The sequence below is a fragment of the Falco punctatus genome (assembly GCF_963210335.1).
Source record: "Falco punctatus genome assembly, chromosome: Z".
Lineage (NCBI taxonomy): Eukaryota > Metazoa > Chordata > Aves > Falconiformes > Falconidae > Falco > Falco punctatus.
The window spans coordinates 11899078-11921530 of record NC_137586.1 but is presented as its reverse complement, the minus strand read 5'-3'; the positions used below and the strand labels follow the sequence as shown (position 1 = coordinate 11921530).

Below are 22453 nucleotides of genomic sequence, written 5' to 3'. Positions count from 1 at the left end.
ACAGGATAAATATCCTTAACTATTTGATTTACTGCTCTCAAGTCTTGTTCCAGTCTATGTTCACCCGAAGGTTTTCTGACTGGTAAAATAGGAGTATTATACTCAGATTCACATTCTTCCAAAATTTTATACTCCAAAAATTTATCAATCAATTTCTTCAATTCCTGTCTCACTTCCGGTTTGATTGGATATTGTTTAATTCTCACTGTTCCTGCGCCTTCCTTCAAATCTATTTTAACAGGTTCTGCTAGTTTTGATTCACCAGGAATATTTGTTTCCCATACAGTAGGGATCACTGCCAAATCCACCTCCGGTGGAATTTCTTGTTCCTTTACTTTTTCTTTTATCATCAGGATTTCTCCCGTTTTTGACTCAGGTATTTTCAGGAAAAGTTCTCCTTTGTCAAAAACAATTTGTGCATTTAATTTGGATAACAAATCTCTTCCTAAGAAGGGTATCAGACATTCTGGTACATACAAAAATTCATGTGTAATTATCTTATTTCCAAATTTCAAATCCAGGGGTTGCAGGAATGGCCTGTTTTTGTTCCAATTTTTCCTTTACAGGTATTTAATAAAAAAATGTCGCTCCTGTATCCACTCCCAATCTCACAATTTGAACAACATTTTTTTCCACTTTCTTATTATCAGAAGTTATAGCCATTACCAAATTATCTCTAATAGTTAGCTTACATTCATCCTGCCAATCCTTTCTTTGTCTTAAGTAAAAGAACAAATCCACATCTGGCATTTTATTCCATTTCCCTTCTCTTTTACAATACAGCATTAACTGCAAAATAGTGTTATAATTCAGTGTCCCGTTCGTGGGCCACTTTTCCTGATCATCCAATATATACAAAGGCCACCAATTATTACAGTACTCAAATTATTACAATACTCAATCATCTGGCTCTTTTGCAGATCATCCTGTAAATTTCCCCAATGTGCCAATAAACATCCCAACGAAGAATTTTTCGGGATTTTGTCATTTAGAGCAAGATTACCCATGCTTTTACTTTTAAACAACCGAGTTAACTTAGTTGCCATGGTGTAATTACTCACAGTACAATACACGATTATTCAACTCTGTCACTCCGATCCGCGGATCCATACTCCACACTCGCTTCCGTTCTCAATTGCACGTCTCACCCTTACAGCCACACTTACACTTTCCCACAGTTACTTTAAACAAACATATAACACAATATTGTACCTCTTAATTTTCTTCTTAATACACAAACTCACAAAACCAACAAAGAAACCAAAAACGTCTTCTAACTTCTTGTTAGAGGCACTACCTTAGAGAACACTATAGCATATAGTTTCTCTTGTCTCCACTTTTGTCCAACCCTGCAATAGCTTTCGCTTATGTCTTACGGGCAGACTCCTAGTCCTGCCCTGCGCAGCTCTTTCACCGCGTCTGACAGGCAGACTTACTCAGTGGGACTCCAACCCACTGCTGGGACTCCATCCCACTCCTTACCATACACTTATTATAGTGGGACTCCTACCCACTTCCTCTAGTGCACTTACTTACTTACTTTAGTGGGACTCCAACCCACTTACTACAATTAAAAAAAAAGAAGTGTCTTACCAAAAATCCAGGGAACGTCGCGAAGAGCCTTACGGATCGGGGATCGATGGGTATCCCTGAGAAATCCTCGGTGCCGGCTGGAACCGATCAGGTCCCCGACTCCTCTGGTCTCCTTCAGCGAGGTCCCATCTGGGTCGCCAAAACTGTTACCGAAATCTCGGAATGAAAAACTTATCGACACCAATGTGATGTAGATAAGCAGACACTTCTTTATTGACGGCCAGGTGTGTGAGCGAGTCCTCTCACGATCAACGCACGCCAGGTCTCAAAATCAGACACCATATATAGAACTTATTCATACATATTCATTAAGTATTCATGCATAACCATGCTATTTCCCATAAATCATTAACATATTCTCCTCCTATATCCGATTCTGCGCAGTAGAGCTTAGAAAGGTCTAGAAATGGGTCTGGGGTACGATTTGGGTAGGTGGTATATGAGTCGGTGGTCGCGATCTCCCCCTGCCGGAATTACCTGCTACTAAAGTTCACGATTTCTTGGCAGGTAACTACAAGCTGTTCCAGTCGACTCTCCCCAGTTTCCATTAATCTCATATTCTGACATTTCAATACACTTCTACATACAGAAGACTGGCCAAATACAAAGAAACCTTTCAAACCCTAAGTTTTAACAATGGTTCTAGCCCCTTCTTCTAGCCTTGGTACAGGATGTACGGAAGATCTCATAGCAGCTTTTACTGTGCAACTATAAGTTTCATTAAAAATATCTCTTATCCTTCTATTTTTCAATTTTATAAAATGATTTTATAAAATCAATTAATCAATCAAATAAAGTCAATCAATCTTAACTTATTAACAAATCGACAACAATCCCACCACAGGCCTGCCTCACTGCAGGGCTCTCCAGGGCTGCTCCTGTACCCCCTGCAGCCTCTGAGTGTGTGGGGCAGGGCCCGTGTGTTCCTCTTGTGCTGCCCGCTGCACGCTCGCAGCTCGGGCAAGCACAGCCACAGTGTAGGGTGCTGCACCAAGCACTGCATATGGTACGTACCTAACCTGCACAGAGAAGAGATGGCACCATGTGGTTACAGCTGTCTACGTTTTCCTCCAGCTACCTTGTCCTCTGCTGGGATTGACAAATTAATAACACCAGTTTGGAGGCTGGGAGTTTTGTGCCTAAAGCACTTGGTTTTAGGCAGCCTGACCTGTTCCGAAATCACCCAGAGCCCCGCAAAACCCACACAGCTCAGCAACACAGCTCTTTCTGCCCTCACCCAAATGTCTCAGGCTGTAAATGCAGTGAGGGACTGTGAGGTGGCGGTGGTCTGTGTTCAGCTCTGCATGGCCCAGCCTGTGTCATCAAAATGCCTCTGTGATGCTCTTGAACAGGAAAAGTTCAGAGAGAAGATGAGGCACCAGAGCAATGAGAAAACTGGGGAAGGGAGTGGAAGTGAGAGACTGCCAGAGGTTAATGTGGTAGTTTATCAATGGAGTGGCAGCCCACGCCAGGGCTGAAAGTTCTTCAGGGAGATCTTCTCTCTGTCCAGCCAAGATAAACAAATCCAAAGGTTGAAATCCAACGGAAGGGGTGCAAGGGAAGGGAAGGAGGAGGGTACAGGTACTGTGGTCCTCAGTATGGGTCTGAGTGATGCATGTGGGGAGACATGCCTCCAGGTCAAGCTCCGTTGCCAGCGGTTCCCAGAGCTTCCCCTGGCCTGCATCTTTCTGCAGGGCCATGTGGGGAAGGAGATGGGTGGAAAGATGGAGAAAATGCAAAGCTTCACTTGAACCATGGTTCATGGGGCAGAGCATCACCTGGGAACAGCAGCCAGGATCTCACTGCCAAACCACAGAAAGTCCAGAGGAAAAAAAGACCCTTGCAGCAGGTTATAAACAGTTAAGCTAACTGGACTGTCCAAACCAGGAGGCAACAGCAGCTAATGGGGAAAAACATTGGGTGTGAAAGGGCTCTTTGTCCCAGCAGGAAGGCAAAGGGCACCCAGACACTGGGTGCTGGGGACGCACCCTGATAGGAACGCAGGGCAGGCTTGTTTGCAGTGCAGAGTGCAGGCTTCCAGAGAAGACGTGGTTTTACACTCTTGTTCCTTTCTCAGCCAGACAAGCCCCTGCCTGGAAGATGCTTTGACCAAACAATGGAATGGCTCAGCTGGTGTGCTGCAGGAAAGCACAGCAGACCCAAGAAGGAGCTCCAGCCCCTATGCAGGGCCAGCTTGGTAGGCCAGGAAACCGTACACTGTTCTTCCCTCCAAGTTCATGTCCAGGGCGGGAGGCTGCAGCTCATGGCAGATCTCACACCCTGGGGGGACAACCAGAAAATGAGCATCCCATGCAAGGGGAGCCCTTTTCCCGGTAGGAGAAGGTCTGAGAGCCACAAACTAGAGGTACCAGGCTAGGGGGAGGGCAGGAGGCCAGCAGCACCTGGGCAGGAAAGTCATGCAATCTCACCACCCTCCTTTCCTGAGCTGAGAGGCGCAGCAAGTAAAGGAAAGCAGATAATGAAAGCTAGCCGATCGGCCACGCACTGGGGCAATGGCCCAGCTCAGCAAGGGGTCAGCATGAATTATGTTTCCTGGCAGCCTGAGGCTGTGCTTTTAGAGGGATATCCGCTGGGTAGCGTGGGACAACAGGGCTCGGTGCACGTCACAGCGGGGCCTGAAGTCGAGGGCAGGACTAGATCATGACTTTGGGCATCCCCAGGAAATCCAGCCCGTTTCGGTCATGGCAATGAGACACATCCTGCTGCTCTTTTCTTTGTGTTGGAGAAAACACAGCAACCCAGGAGGAAACTTCCTGAATGCTTTGGGAAGTAGTTACCTACTGCATTAATATTTGCTAGTTTATACAGCTGTCCCTCAGGCAGGCATTCAGCAACAGTAATAGAAAATGCAACTAGTACACAGGGTAAACAGCTTAACCTGGAGAAGACCCTGATAACTAATAAAGTGCATGCATGGTCACACGCTTGTATGCATTCTCAGATGGCATCATGAACATGAACCATGAAGTAGACTCCAGGGAGGGGTCAAAGACCTTGTGGTTTCCCCAGGTGCCAAGCAGGTAACATGCTGGCTGTGGAAGGGGACATGCCACTGACATTTGTCTATCACTGTGCACTTGAAGAGGATGGTGAGTTTGAACTGAGCTTGAGACGTTGAAGTTTCCTGTGCATCTGAAGGAAGTGATGGAGATGAAGGAACGCAGCCCAAACTATGTGTGTTGCCACTGCCAGCCCTCCAAGGCTACAGAGGACATCCCCAGGCTGGCCATACCCACCCTGCACCCAAGCCCCTGCAGAGCCACCTTGTGTGAACTGGGCAAGGAGATGCCCACCACCTCTCCCAGTGCCTACACCTGCCCACAAGGACCAAACACACCCATCCATCTTGTCAAACAGCTTTAATATTTGGACATGAAGACAGGACAGAGCCAGTCAGGCTGTGCACAGACAAGATGCCCCCGAGACACGGTGTAAGGCTGCAGGGCTTCCCTTCTCAATGGATGTGTGGATTTGGCCAAGAGGAAGTTCAGCTGATGACATCCTGAGCGTGCCAGTAGGGTGCATGTGTTGGGTAGGGAAAAGGGATGGGGGCTTCCCAAGGAGGCTTAGAGGTTGTTTAGCTCCAGCAAGGTCTGATCCAGGACCTGGTGGATGCCCACATTCTCCTCTTTGGCACTGGCCAGACTCTCTGTGAATACAAGGGGGACACAGCCACACACACACAGACACAGCCCAAGTATATCCAGGTGCAGCCAGACCCACCCACACCACACCAAGCACAGACACACGCACACAAATGGACATTTCAGTACAGCAACAGCCTCCAGCTGAGTGGGGGCCCCCTGTGGAGCAGGGTCCATGCAAGCAGCCCCATCACCAGCAGTGATCAGTCCAGCCACTCCAGGACCTGCTGGGGCGGCCAGACCACCCAGGCTGATCACTAGGGACAGGCAGTCCCCACTCTTCAGCTTTTCCATCCTCCCATGGTGCCCCACTGCCTGTGGCCAGTCCCTCTGCAATGCAGTTGCTGCGGACAGGTACCGTTCCTTGGCCAGCCACTAGCGCATCCAGCCCCAGGGCATCACCACCACATGCTGTGTATGCCCTTAGCCAGTGAAAGAGAAGAACCAGCGCCTGCTGCATGATCCAGTGGTGCTCCATGAAGGAGTGAGGCAGCCCCAGAGGGCAGGCAGAGAGAACAGCAGAGAGAGAAGGAGCAGAGCTAACAAGACTTCAGGGAGGAGCTCTGCCAGGCAGCCCACTGCTGAGGCAGCTTCCAGGGTTCAGTTTCAAATGGCATCCTCTTTCCCTCTAGAGACAGGGATTGTATAAGAGCTCTGCCCACCCAGCCCCATCTTCCATTACTGGGCTCTTCCCTGTCCCCTGCCCCAAACTTGAGGCAGGAAGTGCTGTCAAGTCCCCAGGTCCTATCCCAGCCCTCCCAGCACCATGCAGGGACCTCACTCCAAGGGGATCCTCCCTGCACAGTTTGGGGTGACCACAGTGAGGAGGAAGAGGCTGCTGGCTCCTGGGACAAGGGGATGAAGGCAGCAACAGAAATCACTGTGTCCCTCCCCCAGCAGGGCCAGCCTGATGATGGGGGACAGCCATCACCACGTGAGTGTCCCAGGACATCACAAAAACCCTCATTCCTCTCCCAGGAAAAAACGATCAGCTCCAGAGGGGCTCCCTGTCCCCCTCAAGCAGGGTGGCTACACCCACGGGGACAAGCCAAGGCTCCACATGCCACGTAACCCTGGCAGGGAGCAAGTAGGGGCTCCCAGCCCAGAGCCAGCCTGGCCAGAACAAGGCAGGGAGGCTGGGCTGGGGTCAGGAGTTCTGGGCAGCTCAGTTGTTAAGTTCGGTAAGGATGACCCGCAGCTCATTAGTGAGAACGCGGTTTTTCTCAGCCTCCTGCTGGGACCGGTCTAGAGAACAAAGAGACATCAGCGCAGCAGAGGGAAAAAGAGAGAGAAAGGCAAGTTAGTGAAAAGAGACAGCATTCCCCAAAACCGTTGCTGGAGATCCCACAGCCAGCAGCAGAGACAAGCTGGAGTGGCAGGAGGAGGCAGGCAGTCCTGACACAGGGACAGGGTTGTGGGTCCATCAGTTTGGGAACAGGGTTCTGGGGCAGGGTAGGATGCTGAGAAAGGAGGAGGAGGAGGACCAGGGACCCAATTAGGGAATCACTGCTGAAGGGAAGGGTCAGCCCCTTCCTACGGGAAAGGCGATACAGGGGAGATGCCAGGGCTGGTGTAGCTGCTTGCAGGCAATGTCTGGGAGTGAGGACAAGGGCTGTTTCAGGCCAAAAGAGTCATAGAGAAGATGGCACAAAATGAGAAAAGATGTGTATGAGAGCCAGGGGATGGCAGAGGTCACTTCCCTGGCTGAGGCATGAAAAGCCCCGTCCCACTCAGCCTGGCAGTGCAGGAACTGCTCAGGGCTTAGCCACAGCCATCCTGGGGGTCTCATGGCCGCGAGCCGTCTGCAGCCACCTGCTACCACCCCACTGCAAGCGGCTGCATGAGACAAACAGGAAATGAGGGACAGAGTAGTATGAAGAAAACAAAGGAGAAACCAAGGAAAGAAAATGCTTTATTGAGACCAACTCGTAATCCAGAAGGACAGAACATAAAAGAAGTCATGAGATGCAAACTGAAGAGTGATGCGCAAAGGACAGAAGGGAGGAGGTCAGGGTTTGAGGACTGCCTGCCCGCCTGCCTGCCTGGGAAATGTCTGCCTCCACAGCTAGACCCAAACTTCCACTCCCCAGCCCTGAGCTTTGGCAGCGGAGGTGGTATCAGAGGTGCTGCTTTCCCCTGCGTCGGTCCTTCCCACCCTGGAACCAGCAAGCAACACTAGGGGCCTTTGCTGGGGGTTTGAGGCAAGTGTCCCCCCAGCCCTGCAGCTGCAGAGTCTCTGATGCTCCTGCTGCTCAGCAGCCACGGAAAGGAGCTGTCGGAGCACAGCCCTGTTCCCCACTGCCAACACTGTAGCACAGACCTGTAACCACATGGGCACATGGGGGTCCCAGAGGCTGTTCCCCTCCACTGCAGACATGCCTAAGCACCTAAGTTTTGTCTTCCCACAAACGGGGGTATTGCAGCAACACCTCAGACTGGCTCCTGTTCCAAAGGAGCCAATGAACAGGCACAGGCCTGGAAGAACAGAGCAGGACAGAGTGGGCTGGGAGAGCAGTGGGTTGGCCAGGCAGGCAAGTGGCTGAGCTGGGAAGGGGACAGACAGTGAGGGGGATGCAGTGCTGGTGCCTGGTGAGGGGCTTAGAGGGAGGTGATGTCATTAAGTGCATTGTCGAGCTCCTCACTGATGGCTTTGTACTTCATCTTCTGCGCATATACTTCATCTGCAGGCAAGGGGCAAGCAGGGGCAGATGGTGGAGCAGGGTCGGCAGTAGGCAGCAGAGAGAGAGAGTGACTGTGAGCAGGGAGCCGAGGCAGCAGGAGTGTGGGTGCACAGGCAGCGTGCATACAGCCCTATTGCCCACCCGAGAGCAGAACCCAGACCCCAGCAGCTCTGCACTCCCACAGCAGACACGATGTCATCCAGCCTCCCCATTGCTGGGATCCCTGCTCACCTCCTCACCTTGCACAAGCCACCCTGTGGCCAGTGCTCCCCAGGAAGGAGGGTCAGGGTCAGCAGGGACATTTTACCTTCTAGATCATCGATGGTTTTCTCCAGCTTCGCAACAGACCTCTCTGCAAACTCTGCCCGTGTCTCAGCCTGGGGGAGCAAAGCAGGTAGAGGGTGAGCTGTGGGGCTCGACAGAGACAGTGTAGGTTGAACCAGACCCCATATCTGCCCCGTGTGCACCTCTGGTACCCTTCTCCATGAGCCCTCCCCTAGGAAAGGCAAGGAACAAGGGCCCCATGAACCCTCACACCCTAAACCAGAGCAGACTGATGGGAGGCATCCTAGACCCTAGACCCTAGATTGGCAAATGGTGAGAGGATGCAGGCACAACAGGGTCAAAACCCACATGGGATGGCAAACTTGTGCCAGCGCTGAGGCAGTACCAGCCTCGCATGCCTTACCTCCTTCAGTTTTTCCCCTAGAAGCTTGATTTCCTCCTCGTACTTGTCCTCCTTGGTGGAATACTGCAGAGACAGAGACAGGCACCCATGAGCCCCATGGAATGCCTCTGGCTATACTTCACCCCAGCAGGAGACCCCAGGACCCCCAGACCCCATGCAGTCTGTCCAGCCCCAGCAGCCCTGCCGGGTCCTACCTTGTCAGCCTGGGCCTCCAGGGACTTCAAGTTGTTGGTGACAATTTTCAGCTCCTCCTCCAGGTCACCACATTTACTACATCCCAAGCAGGGTCACCAGGAGGGGAAGCGGGGGTGGGCAGGAGATGGGGGCAGGAGGGGGCAGCAGAAAGAGCGGGTGGGGGGAAGAAGGAAAGAAAGAGAGAAAACAAGTTGAGAGAGGAGAAAACTCAGCACATAGGGAGAAGGAGCAGAGCTGCCATGAGCAGGAGCTGCCAGGACACATCCGTTCATCCGTTCCTCACGCTTCCTTGCATGGACATCCCGTGTATCACCACTGGCCAGGCTCCTGCTGGCCCCACTGAGGAGAGCAGGCATGGAGGGATGGAAGAGTGTGCCCAGCCTGCACCTGCCAAAGGGGGAGGTGAGGAAAGGTCGGCGGTGGAGGCAGTGGTGCAGAGAGGAAAGAGGTGGTTTGCACATTTCGAAAGATAGCGACAGAGAGGGGGGCTACTGCGTGTCACCCCGCGCCCCTGCCCCAGTACCTCTTCCTCTGAGGCAATGAGGGATTTGAGAGTCTGGTCCATGGTCCGCAGCTCTTCTTCCAACTGTCTCACGCGGCTGGGGTGAAAGGGGGGCACCCCGGTGGGGGACAGCAGAGAACAGGGTCAAGGATGTGCTGCTGGCAAGCCAGCATCGCCCTGCCCCAGCCTGCAAGCCCAGGGACCACCCTGATAGCAGACCCTGCCACTCCCAGGGAGGGACATGCCTGTTCCCATGCAGACGTCCCCATCCTCATGGCTGCCATTGATCTGGGGCAAGGGCTGTGGGGGACCCCCGCACGCTGCCCACCAGGAGCCCTGCTCACCTCTCTGCCACCTCTGCTCTCTCCTCTGAGCGCTCCAGCTCTCCCTCAAGTACAACCAGCTTGCGGGCAACCTGTCAACAGCAACAAGAGGCACACATCAGCCTCATGCCTGCGCCAGCTGGGGGCACAGGGCTGCGAGGAGGTGGCCCTGAGTGCTGCTGGGGGCACTTGGGGAAGGGGGCCCACACCTCCTCATATTTGCGGTCAGCCTCCTCTGCAATGTGCTTTGCCTCCTTCAGCTGCATTTCCTGGAGCTCCATCTTCTCTTCATCTTTCATGGCCCTGTTTTCGATGACCTTCATGCCTCTGAGGAAAGCCCAAGCCAGAAGACGTTACTGCCATGAGTAGAGGTGGCACTTGCACCTCCTGCCTGCTGTGCCTGAACCCAGCATCCTCAGCTCTAGAAACATGGGACATCACCCAGGGATGCTGCCACTTGCTGGCCACCTCACACAGCAGCATCACACCAGCAGTACCCCAAAGATGCTCCTGTGCACAATTACAGCAGCAGAGCTGGCCCCTGGGCCATACTACAGAGTGAGGAGATGTGGCTATGGTGCCTCTCAAGCTGGCAGGTCCTGAACCCACCATTTGTGGGGAAAAATGCATGCAGTACAGGATGAGCCAGCTGCAACCTGCACAAAAGCAGCCTGACAGGCCAGCAGCCTTTAGGAAATGCTAGAAGACATCCCGTGGCAACATCTTTTCTCATTCAGGGGTGATGCGCACAAGCAGAGGATCACCAAACCCCTATGAACCTCCACAGTAAGGAGTCCTGCAGACTCTTCCCCTCTCATTTGGATGCTGTTGTTCAAACTGATCTTTGCCAATGGAGGGAAAAGCTCATGTAACTGTCAGGAATGCTGTGACATGTCCAGGTACTTTCATCAACCTGAGTGTCCTTGCTTGAGTGGTTCCTGCCTGGGAAATCTGCTTGCCACACTTTACACGACTGGTTTTTTTTTAATGAAAACGGTTTGTTCTCAAAAGCTGACCCTGGTTTCCACACACAGATATCCCTTCCTGGGCTGCTGTTCAGCCTCGGAGCATAGGAAGCTGCTGTCAGGCACAACACAGGCTCCCGTAGCTCTGGCTTCAGTTACAGCCTGATATTTGTATAAACTGCAAATGAAATATTTCAAGGATTTATGAGTTCCCTTGAAATTTCAAAGCCTTTTTAAGAATGCCTGGATACTGGGGAATTCTCCGCATTGTGGCTTCCTTTGGGGTCTTCAGGAAAAAAAACACAAACCCCCAAGGTCACTTCAGAGGGACCCCACTGTGAAACAATTAATGGTCACCTGAAGCCACCCCTGCTGTCCCTTCCTATCCCACCTCTCGCTTTCATCAGCTGCCTTCTCAGCCTCCTCCAGCTTCTGCAGGGCAGTGGCCAGGCGCTCCTGGGCTCGGTCCAGCTCCTCCTCCACCAGCTGGATACGGCGGTTCAGAGAAGCCACTTCAGCCTCAGCCTGGGAAAGCAGAAACCCATCAATAACCCCATGTTTCATACATCTATAATTTAAAAAGCATTTTCAGTGGTTACGTCTTCATTTGATATCCCGAACACCCCTTGGCACTGTGCAACAAGCCAGTCAATGCTCACTGGAATGGGATGCCCAACCATGCATCCCTTCATCCTTCTACAAGGACAATGGGGTTTCCTCCATCCCTAGCACCCTGTTTGACACTGACTCCTCCCCACCACGCACCCCAACCACACACATGCAGCCCCTTCACTGCATCCTCGCACCTCCAGCTCCCACCCTGGATATAGATGATGTGTGTTCACTGGGGTAGAGTGGCTATAAGCAGCCATGCTGTAATGAGGATGGTATTTGGGGTTTGCAGAGCAGTGAGTAAAGGGGGAGGAATGCCCTGAAAAGAAGAGCAGAGACGCTTGTGGATTTCCTGTTTACGGAGGCAGTGGAGTGCAGGACCACCCCCCCCAGACCCGCACAATGGGGCAACCTGAAGCCAAATGTAGCCCCCCCTCCAGCTGATGCACAGCACAGCACAGGGGGCAATGGAGCAAGTGGCCCTCCGTGGGCTGGTGCCTGGCCAAGCTGCAGCTGCCAGGGCCCACTAAACTGGGACCCACTGCTTTCCCAGGCTCCCTGCGCACAGGACCAGGAGCTGGGGCTGGCCAGAAGTGGTAGCCCTTGCCCCCCCAGCCAGCCCCTCGATGCCTGGCCTTGCGCTCTTTCCATTTGGTGAAGCCCTGCTCCATCACCGCTGCCAGGAAACACTGTCTCAGCAGCTCCCAGCCCCACTCCCCATGGAGCAGGGGCAGGCGGGCTGTGGAGAAGACAAACCCGGGGTGCAAAGGGATGGGTGGCAGTAAGACCTCACCCACAGGGAGCAGCCTAGTGCACCAAGATACAGGGAGGCATGCACCAACCCAGGCTATAATGTCTCCTGTTTATTCACAGGCTGGAGCAGGCTTGGCCAGCTGCAGCGCCCAGCCCAGCCCTGGCCAGCCTTGTGCTCCAGCACTAGGAATGCCCCAGGGGACAATGGCCAAGCAAGGGGACTGTGGGAGCAGTGAGGGGCTGTCACTCTGCATGGCCCCGCTGAGCACCCACAGTCCCCCACGGTGAGCTGGCAGGATGGGGACAGGCACAGCCAACACCTTTCTGAGTGGGACAGCCCAGCAGTGTGCCGGGAGGGCAGCCAGCCCCACAGCTGGCACAACGGCCACCTCTACCCCACGAACAACCCTTTTTCCAGGCTCACCGAGAGCTCATCCCCAGCCAGACCACCCAATGAGGAGCTGGGACAGGCCCTCGTGAGGAGATGCTCTGCCTGTGGCATCTGCCTCACCTCATCAAGAGCTCTTTTCCCAGGGAATCACCCCCAATATGGGTCAGAGCTGCCCAGATGGATACTTGGGAATGTGAGCTCTCCAGCAGCTCCCAGTGACCGGGAACCCGATCTGCGGCTGCAGGAAGGGGCCATTTCCTCCGCACACAGCCCAAGTGACAACAGCCCGGTACCGCACCCAGCTCTGCCGTGCCTGATATGGTGAGAATGTTAAAGGAGTGGGCATAGGAAAAAGAAAGAAGAAAACCACCAGTCCCAACAACAATAAAAAGAGCTAATCCAGGAACAAGCTGCAGCTTGGAAATGCCCGAGTGGAAATTTTGCTCGGTGGCAGCACGAAGGGGTGGCTTGTCCCCACAAAGGGACACGCCGGAGAGCTGAATCCTCTGTGACTGCTGTGGCCGGGACCGCTGAACCCACTGGAAGCCAGACAAGAGCCTGGGCACGGGATTTTTAGCTGTGTATGCTGCCGGTCTCCAAGTGAGCGGAGCCTTTCCCACGATCTGCCTGGCCCCAAGCAGAGCCAAGGCAGAGCTGGCCGCTGACTGCTCCCCGCTGCCCCGGGAGCCCCACGGCACGGAGCATCCCTCGCAAGACCCACGGAGGAAGCAGCTGCAGGAGGCAGCCCGGAGGCAGGGATGCTGCCCCAAGCCCCCTGCCCCAGGGGCTCTCGCCAGATGCCACCGCACCCGCGCGGCAGCGCTCTCCAGCTCCCCCGGGACCCCCCGACTGCCGGGGCGGGGGGCGGGCGGTTGCGGCCACCCTACGGAGAAGGGCACCGGCGGAGGGGCCTCTGCCGGGGGGCCTATCCCGGGAGGCTGCCGGGGCGCCCCACGGCTCCCCCACCCACCCCCCCCCGCCCCGGCGGCCCTTACCCGCTCCCGGGCCTGCCGCTCGGCATCGGCCTCCCGCTGCAGGTGCTCGGCGCGCTCCTCCGCCTCGTCGGCCACCTGCTGCAGGCTCTGGATCTTCTTCTTGACGGCGTCGATGGAGCTGATGCCGGCCATGGCGGGGGCTGCCGGCGGTGAGGCCGCGCCGCCGAGCCCTTTGTGGGATCCGCCCGGCTCGGGCAGGAAGCGCTCAGGCAGCGGCCGCTCCCGCCGCCCGCCCTGCCTCCATCCCTTCCTGCTCCTCCTCCCGCTGCTGCTGCTGCCACCGGCCGACCTGGGCCGCCGCTAGCGCACGGAGACCTCCGGGCGGGGTGCACGGCGCCCACCCCCTGCAGGGGACAGCTCCCACATCGGCAGGGATGCGCAGTGCCCCCCCCCAACAGGACATAGGGTGCCCCACTGGGCAGGACACATGGTCCTCCCCAGGCAGGGGTCACTGTCCCTACTCACCCAAGGCAAGGTGCACACTGGCTTCTGGGCTGGGCACACTGTCCCCCCCACCCGGGACAGGGTGCATGGTGTCACCCCAGGCAAATGCAGAGTCCGCATTGGCAGGGCACATGGTACCCCCAGACAGGGCTCACAGTAAACGCCAAGACGTGGGACACAGCCACCCCAGCCCACCACCAAGGCAGGGCACACAGTTCCCTCCCTGGGCAAGGTGCATAGTGCCCGCCAGCAGGGGTACACAGGCCCAGCGACATCCCCCAGAGCAATGGAAAGGAGCCCAGAGAGTCCCTGCCCTGGGGGGGGAAAGGGGGCCCAGGGTGCTTGGGTGTGCCAGAGCCTGGCCTCTGCAAGCCTCCTTGGGTGCAGGAGCAGTATACCCATGGATGCTCCCCAGGCTCTGCTCCCCACCACCTCTGCTGTAGAGCTGAGGGGAGTCAAGGACTTTTTCCCCCATAGGGATCATAGGTACGTCTATGAGAGGCATGGGGCAAAGCCCACTCCCAGGCATCCTCCCAGGGTACCTGTGGCTGGAGCCTTGGAGCACAGCCAGGTTCAACACCTTGGCTTCTGCTCCCTCCAGTGAGGACCTGGCCGGCATGCCCACAGAGACCCACAGGGTCTACCATGGAGCTACCCCAGGGGCTCTGTCCTATGGGGGAATGCCAGTCCCCCAGCTCCTAGCCTTGCATCCTGGCCAGGGCACATGCCTGGATCCATCAGAAGCTGACACTGGTGGCACTCAATCCTCCTTTAAGGAGCTCTGACAGTTCCCGGGCAGCCCCAGCTGCACTTCACACCTGCCTCCAGGGACTCCAGTTCCCAAGCTGACAGCACCTGCTGCCCTCAGCTCCAGGGCCAGGGGTCCTGGGGGGACCCAGCCACACTGCTGGCAGTGCCCTGCAGCCCTGCGGCCCCCGGCCAAGCGGCCGTGGAAGAGGCAGAGCTGCAGGTCCCCCGGGGAGGACATAGCCTTGGGCTTGGCCTCAGTCCCTTCCGATCCTGCCCCACTGCCACTCTGACACCTGGGTGGCAACAGTGCCCCCAAGCCGGCACACGGGGCCCAGGGAAGAACCGGGGGTCCCCAGCAGCAATAGGCTGGGGGTGAGCTGGCTGCAGGGAGATGGGGGCATGCTGGGGGGCAGCCACGCTGGTCCTGCAGCGCCAGGCTGGGTGCCTCCTGCGCTGGCCCCACCCAGGGATGCAGTCACTTCCCAGCAGAGCCCCGTTCCCTCCCACCGGCTCGGGGAATGGCCAAATAAGAGCAAAGCCTCGGACAGGGAGAGCAACTGGGGCGGGAACTTGGGTGAAGCTTTTGGGATCATGGCCTGGGAACAGTGGAGTTTCCCCGAGTCCCGCTGAGGTGGCCGGGGATAGGCCACCGGCTGGGGACACCTGGGGCTGGAGGGGGCTGCCCTGGCTAAACCCGCTCTCTGCACTGCACCATGTCCAGCAGTCCCCACCCGCATCCTGCCCTAGGTACTGCAGGCTGTTCCTCCTGGGTACAGGGGGTGGTGGGGCCACGGTGGCCCCCCAGAGCTGCTGGGAAGAGGCTGCCAGCACCGCGGAGCTGCTGATCAGGGGTCAGGTGCTCCCCGGTCCGTGCCACCATCTGACCCCCCTCCAGGTGCCTGGGGGGGGTGCACTTCCATCCCTTAGTGCCATCCCTGTGCGCTTCGTGCACTGCTATCCAGTGCCAGAGGCAGGGCACTGCCGAAGCAGAGGGAGATTTATTCTTGTGAGCCCTTTGTTGACATTTTTGCCAAGAGCAGGAGCCCACCTGAATCACTGTGGTGGGCTTCGACCTGGCCAAGGGATGGGGACATTCCGTGCTCACAGGCACATGTTGTCCTGGCAGCCAAGAGGGGCATGAGGATCCCTGGGGAGATGGGTGGGTGGGCTCTGGGGGTCTACCCTGTGCTTCCTCCACTGGAGCTATGAGCTGTGCTGCACCTCACTGCAGGGAGGAGATGACAGAGCCCTGGCAGTTAGTGCTGTCAGCACATACAGGTCCCTGGCACGGGAACTTGGTGACTCTCAGAGCCCTACGCATGGTGCAGCCTCTCCAGGCTTTGGGAAGGACCCGAGATAGCCATGCTGGTGGTGGGCACCCAGCCCTGCCCATGCGCTCCACCTGCCGCAGCCAGTCTGCCCTCCCTGAGGCTGCTCCTTCCCCGTGCCTCCTCCTCCGGCCCTTCCCTAGAGAGGTCAGTGGCTCCTGCTCACCGTAGCTGCTGCGATGGGACTCCGTGCTGAAGCCCACGGACCTGCCAAGCCACGGTGGACCGAGAGCAGGCCAGCACACTCTGCCTGCTCAGGATGGCATCGCGCAGCCCGCTGCCAGCAGCAAACCACTCTGCACCTCATGGCCGATGTCTGCCCAGTGCTGTCACTAACCCCTTCCTCTGCGCCCCCGACTGGGGACATCTCATCCACGCTCAGCCAGAACCCACACTGAGTTTGCCCTGTCCCACACCAGCACGGATCCAGTCAGGCCAGTGTGAGCCCCACCACACAGAGCAGTGATCCTGCCTAGACTGACGTGCTTGCCCCATGCCGGGATAAATGTGCCCTTCCAGAGGATTTTCAGTATTTTAACTACTTGGTTTAGTATCTAACTAAACTGAGGCAGGTCTGTAGGGCCAGCAAACAAGGCTGGGGAGCCCCCCCCGGCCACTCCCTGGGCTGCCCCAGGTACTTGTGCTGCTACTGCTTGCCCTTGCCTGCTCACCCGTCCTTGGCGGCCACCCCAGAGATTTGACGCATCTCCCCCATTTAGCTCCATAAACCAGCTGAGATTGAATATTCTCAATCCTAAAAAGCCTGGCTGTGCCCTGCTGGCTGTGCTCCAGCCGGCTCCCCTTTAGCTTCTCCTCCAGTTTCCAGGGTTGGTTTTCATGAAAGAAGGACTGGCTATCAAAAGGAGGATTTATTTATAGGGTGTCAAATACCCTGTGTGGCACCACAGGTCGTTATACCCCATCCCTCAGTGGCTCTGTGGCCACACACAGCTGTTCCACCCTTCATCCTGGCTGGGCACCAGCCAATTTCAACACCTTCCTAACATCTCCCCAGTGGTATCCATTTCCCAGGAGAAACATCAGTAACGGCACTAAATAAAACTCTTCCTGGCCTTGCCCTTCCCAGGGTACAGGGTGGCACAGTGGAGCCCAAAATGATCGAGTCCCCAACATGCACCCCGAGCATCCTTCTTTGCAGCCAGCACTCAGCAGCAGGCCATGGGCAAGAGCTTTTTCCATTGCTCTACTCTTTGTTTTCCTGCCACATTTTAGTGCGTGCCAGAGATTTTTTCCTACAAGCATTGCTGAGGTGCGTGCCTGGGGGCCAGTGACACAGCTTGGGACACTCGTCGCCATTAGGGCTGGGGAGCTGGACAGGTGGATGCCCACAAAGCTCCAAGCAGGACCTGAGTGGTGCCCGCCACAGTTGGCCTGGTGCCCCCGCACCCCAAGTAGGATCCGTCCAATTCCCTGCCCTGCATCTCAGCCTGGTTTAGAGTCAACGTTGCAGGAATGGGATCCTGACAGTCTTCCCCACAGATGCTTTCCATATAAGGCCCCCCTCTTCCTTCACAACTGCACGCCCCCCCCCCTCCCCCATGGTCAAGGTCCAGCACCCGTGTAGGGGAGGGGCTGCTGTCATGCCTACATACGTCTGTAGCTTTCTTCTCCGCCTGCTCCAGCTTCTCCTGGGCCTCCTTGACTGACTCAGAATACTTCTCCACTTCGTCCTCTGTGCCCTTCAGTTTCTTCTGCAGACCCTGCTGTTCCTCCTCCAACTGGGGAATGGACAGAGAGCAGAGGTCAGGGGTGATGGTGGTGCCAACAAGGCTAAGGGGGAAAGCGGGGTGGCAATCCTTCTCCTGGGGACACCCAGGTTGGGGACACTGCAGAAGCACCAGGACACACTCCTGTCAATTTTGAGTCTACATGTCCTCAGGGATCCCTTGCTCCCCAGGGCCAGAGTAATCCCCAGGATCCCTGAGCCTGGCAGGGGTAAGGGAGGGTGGGGTCCCTCCTTGTGTAGGGGACTGGAGTGGTCCAGACTGGGAGACATAGCTCTGGGGGGCACCAAGTAGGTCCCCATCAATATGTGGCTGGGGTAGGAGTATGCTGTTCCCAACAGTCTCCCTGGCAGAGGCATAAGCAGGTGGCACCGGAGTGTCCCACGGAGATAAGGCATGTTTGAGAAAACCAGTGCGAGTGGTGAAGGGTAACAGGCTGGTCCCCTGGGACAGGCACTCAGTGGGGCAGGGTCTCAAGGGCTGGGCATCCCTACACCTTAGATCCACAGGCAGGACACCCAGTGGGGCAAGGTCCCCAGGGCTGGGCACCCCTAGGACAGGGTGTCCCATGGCTGGAAGCTCAGCAAGGGAAGGTCACCAGACTGCACACCCCTAGGACAGGTCCCAGGCTGGAAACTCAGTGTGGGGAGTCTGCCGGGGCTGGGCATCCCTAGGACAGGAGTTGCTGGGCCTGAAACTCAGTGAGAATAGATGTCTGGGGCTGGGTACCCCCAGGACAGGAGTCTCCAAGGCTGGTCACCCCGGTCCCCGCGGATAGGGGTCCCCGGACTTGAAACTCAGTGAAGGGAGGTCTTTGGGGCTGGGCACCCCTAGGACAGGGGACCCCGGGCTGGAAACAGAATGGGAAGGTCTCCGGCACTGGGCACCCACTGGGACAGGGTCCCCAGGGCTACACTTCCCAAGGGCGGAGGGTGTCCCGGCCGGACACCCAGCAGGACAGAGTCCCTGGGGCTCAAGACTTCTAAGGCAGCAGCTACCGGGCAATGCCGCTGGAGTCGGTGGGACACTCACCTGCTTGCAGCGGTCCTCCGCCTGCTTCTTGTCGGCCTCCGCTTGCTCGGCGCGGTCGATGGCGTTCTCCTTGTCCAGTTTCAGCATCTGCATCTTCTTCTTGATGGCTTCCATGGCTGCGGCGGGGCGGCGGCGGGGCGCGGACCGGCGGGAGCACGGGGCGTGGAGGGCCGAGGGGCAAGCGGGAGCAGCGGGGCACGGAGGCCGGGGAGGGAGCTCGGGGGAGGCGGTGGGAGCACTGGTACTACGCTCACGCGCCTCGCGCTGCTTAAGAGCCGGGGAGGAGCCGGGCCGGACAGGCCCCGCCCCCTCGCCGGGCAGACCCCGCCCCGGTCACGCCCCCTCGCCCTCCAGCACCTTTTAGGGACTGGTCGCCACTGGCCCCCGCACCGAGCGGGACGCGGGGGGGTGTCCCCGCCCGGCGCCGTGGCACTGTGAGAGGGACACTGCAGAGCACAGCACCAAGGGTACCCCGGTGGCACTAGGGATACCCTGGTGGCAGCGGGAGAGGGACACCCTTGTGTGAGGGGCGCCCCAGGCACTGCAGTAGGGGTATCCCAGTGGCACTGGGTGAGTGACACCCCAGTGTGCCCATGGCACAGTTCCAGGGACACCCCGGTGGCACCAGGCAAGGGACACCCCAGGCCAATGTGCTAGGGGCCTGGGGGCACTGTGCTATGGTCACCCCAGGTCACTTTGGTAGGGCCATTTCTGGTGGCACTTCCTCGGTGGCAGTGGGCTGGGGGGAACCCCATATGGCCTCTCACCACGGTGGGGAACACGCCACGTCTGCCCCAGCACCTTGGGGACTGCATGGGCTGGCATTGTGCTATTACTGTGTTCCAGAAACACCACCAGCCGGCTTGGGACCTGCTTCTGCTCTAGCCAGAGCTGTCCCCATGCTAAAGGACATTGCACTGTCCTCGACAAACCCCATTCCCTGTGACTGCACCTTGAGGCCTGAGGGACCCTGTTTGCTGGCACTGGCTTAGGGGCATCTCAGAGGCTGGCATGGCACTTGGGCATACCCACAGGCTGGCAGTGAAGTCTTGGGGGACACTCTCAGGCTCTGATTGCACTCAGGGACATCCATCGGCTGTGACTGCACTTGGGGACACTGTGAGATGGCACTGCCCACATGGGGAAAAAAAAACAGGAGAGAAGCAAGTGGAGCCCCTGACCTTCCCGTCACTGTGTCACGATGGGGCAGGAGGGCCCCAGCTCTGTGCAGGCTCCCTGGCATCCACCTCCCTGCTGTCTTGCACCCAGGTGCCAATATCCCCTGTACCCACAGGGACACCTGGCATGTGCACAGCCCGTAGGGTGGCATTTCATGGAAACACAGGGCACACAGAGAACTCGTCACCCTTCTCCGCCTTTCTGCTCTAAGTAAACTGTGTTCCACAGGCAAAAAAATGCAAACCCTTCAGATCCTGGCTCCTCCAAAAATAACCCATGCTTTAATAACACTTGTAAATGCTTCTGGTGCATTCCCAGCTGCAGGGTGGGCTCTTGGCTGGGGGGGCTGAAAGAAGCTGGCAGAGGGGCCGCAGGAGCCATGCAACATGTGGGGACACTGGGATGGGACAAGAACAGGGGGGGTGTATGGGCTCCCCTAGCCCATCACCCCACGGCTGCATCCAGTCCTTGCCTGCCGCAACTTTTCAGCACCAGTTCTCCAAGGTGAGAGGAGCAAAAAGTTTTTGAGAGCTGGAGAGAGTGGCTTTCTAGGACCCCTCGGCCCTGGGCCGTTGGGGACATAGGAGGGATGGGAGCAGCCAAGGACTGAGGGGCTGCTGGCACCATGGGGAAAGCAGCAGAAAGAGTTGCTGCTGGACTCTGGAGAGCAGCTATTAATACTGACAAATTAGGCACATATTTGGACAAGGAGAGTCAGTAACCGCCAGCACACAGCTTCCAAGGGGAGGGGGAAGATCTATATTCCACCATTCCTGGGTGAGGATGGATGATTTTCTGTGGGATGCTTTGGCCCAGAGCAACTTCATAGGCTCTGCACACAGGGGAAAGATTATGATGTGTATGGTGTGAGCAGCCAGGCAATTGCTCTGGATCTAGGCAGGGCTTCAGCCTGCAGGTGTCCCCGCAAAGGATGCAGCTTTCCCTTGCTGCCCACTCCCCTTTGCTCCAAGCATCATGACCACATCTGACTGGCACAGCTGGGGCCATCCAAGTGCCCAGGCCCACGAGTCTACCCTCAAGGCCATACTCTGGGGTGACCTCTGAGACATGGGGGTGCACAGGCATGTTGGGTGTGCATCCCTCCCATTGCTGCCCCATCCTGGGCTAAGGTCTCCAAGGATGGGGAGCCCCTTCTGTGCCCCATTCGAGGGTCTGACTGCACCCCCAGGGAAAGGCTTGTCTTGCCGTCTAATGGGAACTTTCAGGATGCAAGCCATGCCACAGCCTCTTGTGCTGTCCCTGGGCTGCCCCAGAAGCTGGGCTGTGGCTGCACTGCCTGCCTCCCACATACCCAGATTTGGGTCCCTGCAGAGGCACAGGCACAGGCACCTCATGACTGTGGTGTCCCAGCTCCAAGCCTCTGTGTGTGCTCGCACAAACCTGCCTGCTGAAGCAACACCTTGCTCCAGTGGGCAACATTTAGAGGACCATTTGCACCCCATGTCCCTCCCCTGGTGTTTGGGCCACCACCCCTTGCAGCTTTCGAAGTTCATTTATTCCCCTTCCCAGCTCATGCCCTGCCCACTAACACCCAGCTCTTGCTGGGGTCCCTTGTACCCCAGCCCAGAGGACACAGCAGCAGATGTGCTTGCAGCCCTCTGCTGGGGGTGCTGGAGCTCCTTTGGCCCCAGGATGCCAGGATGAGGCCCGGGCCGCTGCCACACTGTGCCCAGTCACTGTCCTTGCTGGTCACTCAAAGGGACTCCACGCACCGCTGGTACCTGGGTGACAGCTTGGTGCCGGGTCAGGTCAGCGCAGATTGTCAGGAGACAGCTGGGAGGACTGGGATGCCTGTGAGAGCCACAAATCCACCCTGGAGCCTGGCCACAGGCAAACGTCCCAGGGGGGACAGCCCCTCCGCACCCCCAGTGACATGCCCACAAGGTGACAGGGGTCGCAGACTGGGATGCAGTGGGATGCTGCCCTCACCACGATGCTTGTAGCTCATGTTGACAGGTATGGGTCCTGGAGGCAGAGGACACGTCCCCGCTCCACCCTGCAGCATCCCTGCCTGTCCCCCTGCCACTTGGTCCCCCCGAATCCCCAATGAGTGACAGGGTGGGAACAGGTGGGGACACGCTCAGGGCAGCTGCTGCCCGCGCAGGTCAGCCCCAGGGGGCTATTTCGGGGCGTGAGCTCAGCACAGGGAGCCAGGAGGGCTCAAGCCACATTCCCGGACCCACAGCAATCCAAGGGCTGCTGCTTTCACACCAGTGGGCCACCAGGTGGTCCCCTACCTGCACCCCTGTAGCACCCTACCCAGGGATATCTTCAGCTGGCAGCAGGAACGTCGCCAGGAGCCCAGCTGCCCCTCTCCTCCCCAAAGCCCCCAGCAACAAAACCCCCAGGCCCCCCTCCCGTGGTGGTGGCCCCCCAGCAGCACCTGCGAGGGATAGCACATGGCTGGCAGCAGGGGTCCAGCCTGCTGGGTGCCTGGGGCTGGACATGCCTCAAATATTTTCCATGCTGTATAAGCACCCTTGCTACACATCCCCCTGCCTCCGCCAGGAGAGCAGGCGCCCGTGTCCCCCCTGCCCATCAGCCCTCCCTTTCTGCTGGGGGGGTCGAGCTGATACACAGGTGGCGAGAAA

The 22453-nt window shown here is 57.2% G+C and overlaps 1 protein-coding gene across 8 annotated transcripts; it reads right to left on the bottom strand.

The window, feature by feature from the left end:
- Window positions 1–4958: 4958 nt before the first annotated feature.
- Window positions 4959–18914, bottom strand: TPM2 (tropomyosin 2). 8 transcript variants are annotated; one of them, XM_080371983.1, is made up of 9 exons: window positions 18663–18914; window positions 17499–17624; window positions 11004–11137; window positions 9857–9974; window positions 9669–9739; window positions 8822–8897; window positions 8628–8690; window positions 8247–8316; window positions 4959–5263 (listed from the first exon to the last, which is right to left on the bottom strand). In XM_080371983.1, the coding sequence occupies exons 1-9, from the start codon at window positions 18774–18776 to the stop codon at window positions 5181–5183; spliced, it is 855 nt and encodes a 284-aa protein (XP_080228109.1). In that variant the 5' UTR covers window positions 18777–18914; the 3' UTR covers window positions 4959–5180. The 8 variants fall into 8 exon arrangements, with proteins under 8 accessions (XP_080228109.1, XP_080228107.1, XP_080228112.1 ...); XM_080371981.1 differs by lacking the exon at window positions 8822–8897 and adding an exon at window positions 9346–9421 and having other exon boundaries at window positions 18663–18913; XM_080371984.1 differs by lacking the exon at window positions 4959–5263 and adding an exon at window positions 7151–7939.
- Window positions 18915–22453: the final 3539 nt, after the last annotated feature.

Excerpts from the sequence above, each read along its gene's own strand:
- TPM2 (XM_080371983.1), bottom strand. The coding sequence starts at position 18,776 with ATGGAAGCCATCAAGAAGAAGATGCAGATGCTGAAACTGGACAAGGAG. Across the intron at positions 8,317-8,627 it reads TAGGGGAAAAACTGAAGGAG|GCTGAGACACGGGCAGAGTT; the intron begins GTAAGGCATGCG and ends TTGCTCCCCCAG. Across the intron at positions 5,264-8,246 it reads AACCATCGATGATCTAGAAG|AGAGTCTGGCCAGTGCCAAA; the intron begins GTAAAATGTCCC and ends TTGTATTCACAG.